Source organism: Colias eurytheme, chromosome 9 (genome assembly GCF_061535395.1).
Source record: "Colias eurytheme isolate Ceu_HAF_F1 chromosome 9, ilColEury1 Martin Lab GWU primary, whole genome shotgun sequence".
NCBI lineage: Eukaryota > Metazoa > Arthropoda > Insecta > Lepidoptera > Pieridae > Colias > Colias eurytheme.
The window spans coordinates 6595804-6609729 of NC_142988.1; the positions used below are offsets into that span (position 1 = coordinate 6595804).

At 37.7% G+C, this 13926-nt stretch overlaps 1 protein-coding gene across 2 annotated transcripts in view; it reads left to right on the top strand.

Annotated features, from left to right (window-relative positions):
- The window catches only part of sdk (sidekick cell adhesion molecule), a 46946-nt gene extending 33530 nt beyond the window's left edge, over positions 1–13416 (top strand). Inside the window, exons 10-28 of one of the 2 annotated variants that reach the window (XM_090105913.1) lie at positions 85–270; positions 788–1200; positions 1283–1505; positions 1586–1782; positions 1920–2129; positions 2309–2563; positions 2925–3153; positions 3318–3638; positions 4251–4431; positions 4706–4921; positions 5140–5336; positions 5759–5955; positions 6393–6632; positions 7528–7665; positions 8316–8523; positions 8922–9200; positions 9970–10290; positions 10974–11269; positions 11670–13416. In XM_090105913.1, the coding sequence (XP_089962039.1) occupies positions 85–270; positions 788–1200; positions 1283–1505; positions 1586–1782; positions 1920–2129; positions 2309–2563; positions 2925–3153; positions 3318–3638; positions 4251–4431; positions 4706–4921; positions 5140–5336; positions 5759–5955; positions 6393–6632; positions 7528–7665; positions 8316–8523; positions 8922–9200; positions 9970–10290; positions 10974–11269; positions 11670–11912 (4550 nt within the window). In that variant the 3' untranslated portion in view covers positions 11913–13416. The remainder of the gene's footprint in view (positions 1–84; positions 271–787; positions 1201–1282; positions 1506–1585; positions 1783–1919; positions 2130–2308; positions 2564–2924; positions 3154–3317; positions 3639–4250; positions 4432–4705; positions 4922–5139; positions 5337–5758; positions 5956–6392; positions 6633–7527; positions 7666–8315; positions 8524–8921; positions 9201–9969; positions 10291–10973; positions 11270–11669) is intronic. The other variant, XM_090105914.1, reaches the window with a different exon arrangement.
- Positions 13417–13926: the final 510 nt, after the last annotated feature.

The following is a 13926-nucleotide window of genomic DNA, read 5'->3' on the forward strand; positions in this document are numbered from 1 at the left end:
TTTACACTCAACGAAACTAAAGAAGTTTCATTTCAAAAATATTATGTTTGTAAGAAAACCGTCTTATTTTGGTTTTATTTATAGGTCCTACGCCTGACCCTTTAATGAATTGGGTCACGGAGCCTATGAATGTATCAGCAAATCAACGCTGGGTGCTATTAACAAGCTTGAAGGCAGCTACGTCATACCAGTTTAGAGTATCGGCAGTAAATACCGTGGGAGAAGGACCTCCTTCAGACCCCACTGATGTCTTGACATTACCGCAAGAAGGTATGCTTTTATTAGGATTAACTTTTACAGAGCAATTGTGTGTTATTTTATAAACAGACAATATATTATTATGTATCATGAACTCAATTAATACATAGTATACTCGTTTCCATACTTTTGCACGAAATATAAACATATTAATTATAAGCCATTAATTAATGAAATAAATCATTGTTATTATAAATATGTTTTTCTTATGATCAAGCAGCCAGTGACATTATATGCTGCCAAGGTATGCAGATATATAAAACCATACTCTGGTAAACTTATTATAAACCACATAAAAGTCTTACCTTTATTATATTATTTTTGTATTTTATATCAACCCGTGATGTTATGTTGGCAAAATGTTTCGTCCACAACCTTTTAAAATTCATATGCATGAAAGCCTGCGTTAGATTTATGTCCGATGATTGTATGTTAATTCGTTATGGTAATAAGCCTACACAGCTACTACATGCATGATAGCGTTTCGATGTGTATAGTTTCCCATATTTTATGATAAAACATATTTTAGCACCATCTGGTCCACCGATCGGTTTTATGGGATCGGCAAGATCGTCTTCAGAAATTATAACGCAATGGCAACCTCCCCTAGAAGAGCACAGAAATGGCCATATCCTGGGATACGTTATAAGATACCGATTAAAGGGTTACGATAGCAGTCCGTGGACCTATCAAAATATAACGAACGAAGCGCAGAGAAATTATCTCATACAAGACTTAATCACTTGGAAAGATTACAACGTTCAAATCGCAGCGTACAATGATAAAGGATTGGGAATGTTTTCTGATAGCTTCACGATAAAAACAAAAGAAGGTGTGCCAGAAGCCGCTCCAGATAGCGTTCGATGTGAAGCTCATAATTCTACTGCTATCAAAGTTTGGTGGACACCGCCCAATCCGCAAAAGATAAACGGCATCAATCAGGTATGTTTACCATTGAGTATAGTAAAACAAAATCACTTAAGCATATTTGAAGTTCCCGATAATAACAATGATTATCTTCCAGGGCTATAAAATTCAAGCATGGAAATGGGACGATGCAGAAAATAATAGCATTGAGTACAAACTCGTTAGCGTTCCTCCAAATTTATTGGATCCATTGACAGAACAGTCATCAGTTATAAGTGGTTTAGAGAAATTTACCGAGTATAACATATCCGTTTTATGTTTCACGGAACCGGGCGACGGACCTCGTAGCGATTTCATTTTAGTTAGAACAAAGGAAGACAGTAAGTTTACACTACAATATAACTTTGTTATTGTTGTGGTTTTGTGTTATATGACATGTTAATATTTTCTCTTATTCTAGTTCCTGACGAGGTTGTTAACCTACAATTTGACGACATATCTGACCGTGCTGTGCGGGTGTCCTGGTCACCGCCAAAGAAATCAAACGGCGTATTGATCGGTTATAAACTGTCTTATCAAATTAAAGAGAATCCTGAAACGTTGAAGGAGGAAGTGCTACCTCCTAATGTTAGCAGCATACGTGTAGAACATTTACAGGTGAGTGATCGGCTTTGACATGTGCAATAGAATATCAGAACAAATTTTAACAATCTTATAAACAATAATCAGATTTATTGAACACGTGTAACGTTTGTTAATTTTGTACGGATTTTAAAACTGTTTATATATTTAAGGCAAGTACTCAATACAACTTTTGGGTGAGCGCCGCGACAGGAGTCGGCGAAGGTCCGCGTAAATCTGCTTCCATACAGTCTGGTGTAGAGCCGGTACTGCCACACGCGCCCAAGAACCTAGCTCTATCAAACATTGGTGCATTTTCCGTCTTACTGCAATTTACCCCCGGATTTGATGGAAATTCTTCTATATCGTTATGGACAGTACAGGTATTAAATAAATATAAAACATACAATATATGTTATAAGTAAATTAGAATCAGTTCATGTTATTTTTTTAGTGACTTTTTTATTATATTTTGTTTTTATTAAGTGTGAAAAAAATTTAAGACTTCATTCTTTAAGATCATCATATCAGACACTATATTTATTAGTACTTCGTGAAACAGGCACAAACGGCGCGCAACTCTTCCTGGGTGACGATATACGAAGTGAATGCGCCAGACGCTCAATCCATCCTAGTCACAGGGCTAGTTCCCTTCACTACGTATCGATTACGGCTCATTGCGTCCAACGTAGTGGGCACATCACCGCCCTCCGAGCCCTGCAAAGAGTTCCAAACAATACAGGCGCCGCCACAACACCCGCCACGGAATGTCACTGTACGCGCTGTTAGCGCTAACAATCTGAGAGTTCGGTGGATTGTAAGTATAGTACAATTTTTGCTAGTATTATTATTGTGAATTTTGGTGTGTTGAGATGTGTGTAATAACACGAAAGTAAAAAGCTTGGCACATCAGAGCCGATCCACATGGTAGTTAACAAGTAAAATAGGTAAAAAATAAACACGTGGTAACAACAGAGGGTTGTAGCTTTTAAGATTATTCCTTTTCTTTTTTGGATACATACCAAAATAACAATAAAATGTTAGATGTGAATTAAAGCATGTCGTAACTTCCTATATTTTCATTCTAACACAATGTGATACATTTATCTAACACATATACTTTACGCCAGACTATATTTTAAAGCTATCATTCCATCCAATGAACGTTTTTATTGCAGCCTTTACAACAAAGTGAATGGTACGGAAACCCGAAGGGTTACAATATCACGTACAAAAGAAGCGGCACAAATGATACATTGTATGCCATTATTGAAGATCACACAGCTAACTCTCACGTGCTTTCCAATTTAGAAGAATGGTCTGTATATGAAATACGAATGACTGCAATCAATGAGGTTGGCGTTTCCGTCGAAAGTCCTACAGCTACGGAAAGGACAAGAGAAGCCGGTTTGTATTTATTTTGTTCATTCAAATTACAACATTTGCCAAATTTGTTTTTAATATGAATTTAAGTAGTACTTACATCCGTGTAATATATCTACTTATCTGCGCTTATCACTAATATTCTATGGAAGTAAAATTTTGCATATTGATTATCTGTAAATTTTTAGTACCATCAAGTGGACCTATTGAAGTATCGGCTAACGCAACTTCCTCCACAACTGTTGTCGTTCTCTGGGGTGATATCCCGGTACAAGATCAGAATGGTCTAATCGAGGGATACAAAGTTTGCTATGCAGCAGTTGTTCCTCCACCTCGACCGGAACATAAGAAGGTGGAATGCCAACCGATACCATCTAACCAAACGCACACTGTAACACTGACGGAGTTAAGGAAATATGTAGTGTATCACATACAAGTGTTGGGTTATACAAGACTGGGTGATGGAGCGCTTAGCGACCCACCGGTCACTGTGAGGACTCATGAAGACAGTAAGTTATATCAGTTATATTTTTCGATTATAGTTCTTTAGATTTTAAGAACATTCTGTTACGTTAAACATTATATGCTATATGTATTATGTACTAACATACTTGATAGATATGCTTCGATTTACCTCAATTTTTACACTGGTTAAATGTACGTAAAGTTTAAAACCATAAAATGACGAATTTTTATATTATTTTTAATGTAAATATTACTTTGTAAGGATTGGATACCGGAAGAGGAAATATTATTCAAGTACCAAATTCCAAAACGTAATTAATAAAGCTTGTTGTCCTAGATAAAGTAATAGTGGCATGTATATTGTATAATAGTCACATTATCTAGTATGTAATTGGTTTTAATGGGGCTCAATCTTCCATGGCGCAATGCTGAAGTTTTATGGGCATATTAAGTAATTATTCTATTCACGCCATGAACGGCTAAGGGCTTAGGCAATATTTTTCCTACATAAGTAATTGAAGGATTCTAGTCTGTTATTATATTCGAACCGACATAAGTTACTTGATGTTTCTACACTTTTTATACTTGTTATCTACTGATGATTAGTAGATATATGTATAATCAAATTTTACATTTAACTTTTTATCATGTTTTAGCTCCGGGTCCGCCATCAAATGTATCGTTTCCTGACGTATCTTTCACAACGGCGCGAATAATATGGGACGTACCTGAAGACCCCAACGGTGAAATATTGGCGTATCAGGTTACTTACCACCTGAATAGCTCTACACAGCACATGTTTTCTAGGGAATTTCTGCCATCGGATAGGACTTTCAGGTATAATTATGTGTTTCAACTTCATCAATTATTCAAAACTCGTTTATGTATAAGAATTAATAGAATGCCCGAATATAGAATTTAAAATTGATATAAAATGTGCAAGTGGATTTGATGTACTCTGTTTAAAAAATGCTCATTATATTTTCCGTTTTCGAGATATAAATAAAATAAACGTTTTTCTTTCTTAAATATTTACACCATAGTACGTAATGAAGCAAAAATATACTAACTTATATACGTTGTATATTAACTTGTATTGGATATTTCACAGAGCAACAGAACTAGCGTCCGAGCAGTACTATCTATTCAGCGTGCGCGCACAAACCCGTCTAGGGTGGGGTGCGACGGGGCGTGCTCTAGTACTGACGACGGCAAACCGAGCCGCACCCGCACCGCCAGCACGACCACATCTAGCCCGGTCCTTGTTACAGCCACATCAGATCACCTTCTCTTGGACACCGGGTGATGATGGATATGCGCCGCTCAGGTAATTATACAAATATAGAGGTTTAATTTTTTTTATGGCATGTGCATGAATAGAAGAAAAATAAGATCGACAGGGCAGGAAACTTTTACTGGTTTACTTTTGCTCCTGGTCGTAGCGCTCTTAGCCAAGGCATAGAAGAAAGTAAAAAATGTTACTTAAATGTATAAATTAAGCCTTTTCTAATTCTGGTTGAATTTAGCTGAAACTCTATTTCTCAGATACTACACTGTTCAACAAAAGGAAGAAGGTGGAACTTGGCAAACGTTACCGGAACGTGTGGATCCATTTGCGACTTCATACACCGTTGACGGGCTGAAACCCTATACCGCGTATCAGTTTAGAATAAGGGCCACTAATGATATAGGACCAAGCCGATATAGTAACGCTACAGAAACTGTTCGTACTCTACCTGCAGGTAAATTAATTTTTTTCGCCATTAATGTGCCTTATTATTGTTTAATATCGGAAATGAAAGAAAACACTTTAGATTTAAAAACGAATCCTTGAATTAAATTATAAAATTTATATGTACTTTACATACATTTCTACATAATATAAGATGTGATGAATGCTTGCATGTATTAGATTAGATATTATTTAATTGTATTATTTTACACTGCACAATAATTAAAGTAAGCTTTTTTATAACAATATTTTGCACTTCAAAGTTTATATTATTTTTAATTAATTATACCCGCTAGATATTGATGCACCATAGAAATCTTTCTACCCAATTACTATCTCGCAATAAATCGTTAAGATAACAGTAATAATAACGTTATTTAGGATTAAAATAACTAATTTTAATTACTGAATTTTTTATATATTCACTCGCAGCTCCAAGCAAAGCGATAGATAACCTCCGAGTAGTGCCAATAACGCCGAGCAGCGTGCGCGTGCAGTGGTCGCCGCTGGCGGACGCGCACTGGAGCGGCGACACGCGCACGGGCGGCTACCGCGTGCTCTACCAGCCGCTCACCGACTTTACTGCTACCCTGCAGAATACTATGAAGCAAGAAGTGCACGGGATTAAGGTAAGTGCTAACTAGACGCAGAATATCCACTGATTTAGGGAGCTAAAAACATAAGTAAAAATTAAGTATGTGTTGCTTGTCGTTCGGTGTAAGTTATAAATATCTCAGAAAATTTTGCTAACAAATAAATAAAAGACGTTTACATTTTTAGAACCACAAACAACTAGAGCTAAAAACATTAGTAAAAATTAAATATGTGTTGCTTTGTTGTGGGTAAGTTAAAAGATATTTCAGTAAGTTTACTTTGAAATAAATGATGAAAAAACAATTGTTTACATTTTTAAAATCACAATAACTATTGGAGAGGATATCCATCTTGAGCAAGTAAATGATGTAAAAAACCCATTTTTTTTAAAGAACTTACTATAGAATCGCAGTATTGACTACAGGTCATGTAATTCTTCACAATTGACCACAATAACCGCACACATCCGCAGAGTTCCGAAGTGGTCCTCACCGATCTGGCGGTGGACCGCAACTACGAGATCAGCGTGTACGCGGTGAACTCGCAAGGTCTCGGACCGGGTGGTGCACCCGCGGTGGTGTGGGTGGGCGAGGCGGTGCCGACCGCTCCCCCGGGGCAAGTGGCCGCCGAGCCCGTGTCGCCCACCGAGGTGGCGCTCACCTGGCAGCCGCCCACGCTCGACCAGCAGAACGGCGACCTGCTCGGGTATAAGGTAAGCTGTAGTAGCAAGCGATAAATAATTCTGATAATACCATTGAGGTATTATTATAGAGAGGACACAACGAACTAAATCTGTGCAACAATCGCGGCGGAGCGGGCCGGCTAGTGAGTCATACACTTTGTAGACATTCTGCCTCTTATTACTTACTAGCTTTCCGCCCGTGGCTTCGCCCGCATTTTCTAAGAAAAACCCGCATAATTCCCGTTCCCGTGGGATTTCCGGGATAAAACCTATCCTATGTGTTAATCCAAGTTACCTACTATATATGTACTAAATTTAATTGTAATCGGTTCAGTAGTTTTTACGTGAAAGAGTAACAAACATCCATACATCCATACTTACAAACTTTCGCCTTTTTAATGTTAGTAGGATAAAGTTATAAATTAAAACCAATCAATGTATCAAAAAAAATGGTTAGAGACGATTGACTCTAACTCGTGTTGTGTACTCGTTAATAGTTTAGTAACGATGCCCTCTCTAGTACGTAGTACATGGCAACTCAATGGATAATACTAAATTTCGAGTCGATGTAAAATACAAAATTTTTCAGGGTGCAATTTTAACAAAGAGTCTAACGCATAAAAAGTAAAGATCTACATGTTTATAGAAAATTTAAATTTAATAGAAAAAAAAGTTATGAGACAGTGATGTTTGAGTCAAGTGTAAAAATTTTGTACTTTTGTGATGTAATATTAAAAAGTTGTTACTTGTATTTTAATATGAAAAAATAAACTCTTGTTCAACTTGTTACTTACTGTTTTTCCTGTACCTCTGCCTTGTATATTTACAAAACACAACAACTAATATCTGCAATATTTTCGATTTAAAATTACCATAATAATGTAGTCATACTGATGAAAAGTAATCATAAATATTTTTTATTTAGATCTTTTACCTCATGACCGAGTCACCCGAGGAACCAGAACCGGGGCGAAAAATTGAAGAGGAGATAGAAGTTGTACCAGCTACTGCCACTTCACATTCGCTCGTGTTCCTTGACAAATTCACACAGTATCGCATTCAGGTATTGTATTTCTGAAGTAATTCTAATCATTTTCTTAAGAATCATTATTTAGTTGAAACGTTAGGCAGATAAATGTAAATAAATCAGCATATTGGTTTGTGCTAACAATTTACAAAAAATTTGAACAAAATAAATCTTATTAAAATTGCAATCAAAATCATGTGAATGGTATATTTACCAAAACTAAATTACATATCTTGTTTTAACAAAACTTCTAAATTTCATAAAGAAAATTAGTTCTAAACTGACTAGTTTTTATTCATATTATCGCATTTTAATTTATAATTTTGTCAGTCATCAATCGTTACTTTATTTACAAAACTGTTTGAAATAAAGATCAATACTGTTATATAAGTACATATAACACACGTCACGTTAATGAGAACCGCAGCTAAATAGACTACGATAAATAATATAATACAGTACTCCAAAAGTGATAATGCGCATAGAAACCTTCGTCACAGTTCGGCAACTGCCATATTCCCGGAGCGTCCGAAGACGATATGTATATAGAGTGGTCAAATGCATTTTCTTCATGCATAATTTAGTAAAATTTGTTTAGTAAAATGAAATACATCTTGGAAATACGACAATTAGCGAAGATTTGCATGCGCATTATTAATTTTGGATTACTGCACACATGTGTATAGGTGCTCGCGTTCAACCCGGCGGGCGACGGGCCCCGCTCGCACGCGGTGCTGGCCCGCACGCACCAGGGCCTGCCGTCGGCGCCGCGCAACATCTCCTTCAGCGACATCACCATGAACAGCCTCGTCGTCAGCTGGGAACCCCCGCGAAAACGGAACGGCCTCATACACTCGTATCTCGTTACGTACGAGACGATCGAGCAGGATGAACGTTAGTTTTGCATTGTTTGTTACATAATGGTTTTAGATAGTGTTGTGTAGTCAGTAGTAGTAGATATCATTATCAGTTATACAATAATCACGACTAGAAACCAGTACGTTCTCTTATAGAAACGTGTGAAAAAATATTATTAACCTTTCGAAATGAATAATATCAAGTGTAGTCATAATTATAGTTTCTTAGCTTCATTTTATAAAAATCCATCGAAGGAACCGTTCTCTTTTCTGACTTGCGGAAAAGAATGTCGATCCCTAATTGGATTGTTTGGATACAATAAATATTGCTCATGCCAACAACAAAATTTTGTCAGTAATTGAAAATGCATCAATGTTGGTACATATTTCTATTTTTTTTTAAATTGAAAATGCAAGTGATCGTATCCGTCGCAGGGTTCAGCAAGCAAGTGAAGCAGAAGGTGAGCGAGCGGCGGCTGGCGGTGGGCGGGCTGGAGGAGGAGGTGGAGTACCGGTTCAGCGTGCGCGCGCTGACCATCGGCGCGGGCGGCGCGGGCGAGGCGCGCGTGCGCACGGGCCCGCAGGGGGGCTCGCCCGACGCGCCGCGCGCGCTGCTGCTGCGGGCCGACCCCGCCGCGCTGCACCTGCGCTGGGCCAACGCGCCCTCCGGCAAGGGGCCGCTGCTCGGATACTATATAGAGGCCAGGAAGAAAGGTACGTGTTGCCTACTGGAAGGGAATCAGATATTGACATCTCGGTTTGAATAGTTTAAGAGCTAGCGCGCACGAGCAACTTTGTCTCCGCAACTATTTTGTCTCTCCCATCAATTTGTATGGGGAGTTGCGTCGCTACGTGCGCGCACTTTCATACTAGCCCATAGGTGGGAGAGACAAAATAGTTGCGGAGACAAAGTTGCTCGTGCGCGCTAGCTCTAATAGGCTCTCTTCACAATAGCCAGGTTCGTTCGTTCGTTGGGCGACTAGAGGCAATCACCATAGTGTAGAGGGGCTTAATGTCTATGATTGGCAGTTATTGTAGTTGTTCATTCATAATGGCCGTAATGACGGCAAACATCGACGATCGTTTGTTGGGCTAACGCTGCCCATTGTGAAAAGGGCCCATAAATTGTGTATAACAAGATTAAATTGTTCATGAAAAACATTATTCTGTCAGCTAAAAAAAACAATATATTTAACGGCGTTTAAATAAAAACTAAAAAGTATTGAAGAATTCAAAAATTAAGTTAACATCCCATTCTTCTTCGAGGAAGTAATTTGAAGGCATTTGAATTGACTATGATGACTTAAAATTATTTTTTTATTTTTCATGCAGCAAAGGAAACTTGGCAAGCATGTAAGTTTTCAGCACATTTTCCCTAATTCACCGCATTCCATCCACCTGTATAGCAGCCATTCCTCATTAATCATTGGACATTCAAAAACTTGTAATTTCAATTTAAAATCCATTGCGCGTTTGTTTATAGATGACACGAGATGGGAAACGATAACGCGAACAAGTAATGGAATTCTCGAGGAATTTACGATATCGTATCAGAGTTTGCTGCCATCGACGGCATACTCGTTCCGAGTGATTGCGTATAATATGTACGGGATCAGCAACCCCACGTACAGCGACAAGGTGATAGTGACGCCATCGAAACTGTATCTTGAGTACGGTTATCTGCAGTACCGGCCCTTCTACAGACGCACGTGGTTTATGGTGGCTTTGGCTGCGGCCTCCATTATCATCATTATCATGGTGATCGCCATTTTGTGCGTGAAGAGCAAGAGTTATAAATATAAAAGTGAGTAATCTATCTGAATTTAATGGGATATAAGAAATGATTTAAAATTGGTCAAAATTTATTTATTTAAGTTGATGAACAGGTTTAAAAAATAATTAATAACGAATTTTGTAGAAAAAGGAATTGTAATTTATATTAATAACTAGCGGTCCGCCCCGGCTTCGCCCGTGGACCGTGGTACATGTTTACGTTTTCTCTACATAAGAACCATCCTCGTACTTCAAAGAATATAATAAAAAAAGAATTATCGAAATCGGTTCAGCCGTTCTCGAGTTATGCGCTTACCAACACATTTTGCGATTCATTTTTATATATAAGATAATAATAACTATAACTATATTTCTGATTTTATACTACTGGCGTTTCTTGGATTCGATAACATGATCAATGGCTGAACTTGAAAAATAAAAAATTTTTAAATTTGCGCCGATCATTTAACTAAGAGTAATTCAATATCTTCTGTTCGGTTGAACAGAAGATACTAAATTATTGAATATAAGCTTCTATTATTCCATACCTTTCTAATCAATATTAAACACGCTGTCTTGCTTTTCATGTGTGCCAATTTAAATATTCACCACAAATTCATTGTTGCTTTTGAAAAGTCTATGTTATGCGTGTCGTGTGTTACGTTAAGTGGTATACAGTGGTATGATGCGAGGCACTTGCTCGGTCTATTCAAGGGGATTATGTCGGTCTCACAGAGGAGGCGCAGAAGACGCTGGAGGAGTCGCTGGGCGGCGAGAGTGCGGAGCGCGGGTCGCTGGCGCTGGACGTGTACCGCGCGCGCGCCGGCTCGGCGGGCTCGCTGGGCACGCTGCGCCGCAAGCCCGCGCCGCTCGCCAAGTGCCCGCCGCGGCCCTCGCCCGCCTCCGTCGCCTACCACAGCGAAGAGGAGAGCCTGCGCGGCTACGACGAGAACCCCGACGACTCCTCGCTCACCGAGAAGCCCTCCGAGATGAGCTCCTCCGACTCCCAGGTGATCACCATCAAAATTACCGTCGTCTAAACCCCCGCCGCCCAACGGCCCGCATTAAAATCGTATTTTTTTCCCTTGCTCCACGCGCGGATCTCGGGACGGTAAATATTACAAGTTTCGCTTTTTCGTCTGCATCACGCTTTCCCCTTAGCACCGGCGACGTAGGTACGCTTCTTTTTAGATTTTTCGTCCAGACATCTCACATCTATGCTGCTTCCCTTCGATCTAAAAGCTCGAGACTTCTCGTAGTATCTCAATAATTAAACGCTAAAATAAATTAAGAGGCGCATTCTAGTTAAATATATTTTAAAATACGTATCACGTAGGCCTCATTTTAAACTGCTACTGAATGTAAAGTCATCTATAATGCAACTATACTAACATAATTTTATCGTCACAGAATTCGGAGAGTGAAAACGAGAGCGTGCGTTCGGAGCCGCACTCGTTCGTGAACCACTACGCGAACGTGAACGACACGCTGCGTCAGTCGTGGAAGCGGCAGCGGCCGGTGCGGAACTACTCGAGCTACACGGACTCGGAGCCGGAGGGCAGCGCCGTGGTGAGCCTGAACGGCGGGCAGATCGTGATGAACAACATGGCGCGGTCGCGGGCGCCGCTGCCGGGCTTCTCCTCGTTCGTATGACCCGCGCCGCCCGGGCGCGCCGACCCCCCGCCCCCGCACTCGCCCGCGCCCGCTCTACACATATAACACTGCCCATTCCCCCTTACTATTAGATCGATTGTACATATCAAACTCGTTAAGTATTAATAGTTGATAACGCGGTTATTTTTATTGTGTAAGCTTAAACTATTTTCGATTTGTGTAGTTTGGTTTTGTACGAATGCGAAAATTGATCAATATTCCAAGTTGTAGTACAATTTGTAAATATTTTATATTACTTGCGATCTCGTTAGATCATTATAAATAAGTAATGATTATCCTCTACTTTTTTTAATGTTATAAGTCGCAATAATGTACTTACATGCACTTAGACAGAAATGCATTTTATTATCGATGCCAGATTGTTATAAATTTTACAAATTTGCGCGCTGTACGATTTTTTATTTATTTATTTTTTGCGTTAAATGAAATGTTCAATCAGTACCTTATAATTAATTAAAAACTTTTTCATTTCTTTACCTTATCTCGTATGAATTTTATGTTTAAGATATTTCAAAACTTTTGAACATATAAAATGCAGCTAAGACTTATATGAATATTATTTCAATTACTTTATTTTGTAAGTAGTATTTTAAATTATTTTTTATGCTACTTGTCATTGACTATAATCGCAGCTTGTAATAATTTTACTACATTTGGTCTAGGTATAATAAAACTAATTTTTAATGTAATAATATTATGTCGTAGGTTTTAGACTGCTTAAGTGTTGAATTCAATGATTGGTGTAAGCACAGATAATTCAGTCTGTTAATTTTGTATAAGATTTTAATATGTTCTCTACAGGACGTGAATTTGACTGATAGGTTTAGAACACTGCTTTTTCTGCTTGTAAATAGATTGAAATATCGATCATAAATTAATTTAATATCATACCATACGTTTGGTTTGTTTATTCTACCAGTCTCAGTTTAACATCAAAATGTTTTTTCTTTTGATATTATTGGAGTAGCTATTTATAAAATTAATAGATAGTTAAAGAATAATAGTGTTAAATTTTACTTATTATTAGATATATAAAATTTTCTGTCTTCTCATCATAGGGACTCAAATGTTGATTACCCAATATGTTATAGAAGTTAACAAAAACATGTTTTTAAAAATGCCCCATTTGGCACAATTATGTATATCTGTGATCTACATTTACATTCAATATATTACTTCAAGTACTTATAGTAATGAGGATTAAATTGTTATATTCATCTTTATTATTTCAACATAAACTTTTTTACAATATGTAACTGCTGATAATATGAGAACACGTTGTGCATTTTATATATTGTATATTTCCATTCCTGTTTTGTACCGATTATTATTATATGTTTTATTCAAGTGATAGTGAATTATGAGTTTTAAAGTTGGTGCCATTATTCTACGTACATTTTGTATCTTCTGTGTAATATTATTTATTACGCATAATTTTCAATTATACAAAGACTAGATTGTGAATAAATACATTATGGACATATTTCTTGTGTTTTATTTAAAAAGTTACAATTTACATTTTGCTGAACTTGTCTACTTACTTGATTTCATTTTAGATGCTCCTCATCAAATCTTAATCAAATTGAAAGGAGATCACACGAAACAAGTAGGTTTCAGAAGCTCAGGTTTATTTTTCCGCTCCATACTCCTTGTAATAAATGTCCGTAATAATGATACTTACATGGCACGGAGATCTGCTGACCGACGGCACCACTACAAATCGCCGTCCACGGAGAATAATATGATAATCGCAAAAATATAACTTTTCAGGAAAAATAAAAAACGGATACATGACTATAACTTGCCAAGCAATAGACGCAGAGAGATGAAAAAAGGCTCGGTGATAGCTAATTTTTTAACCATTTCTAATGTTTCAAAATAGTTTTAGTTAATAACGTTGTCCAAACTGAAGATAATTAAAATTTAAAATGTTAGTAGCATTTGACTAATGTATATCGCACTAATCTCAGGAACTACTGGTCCGATTTGAAAA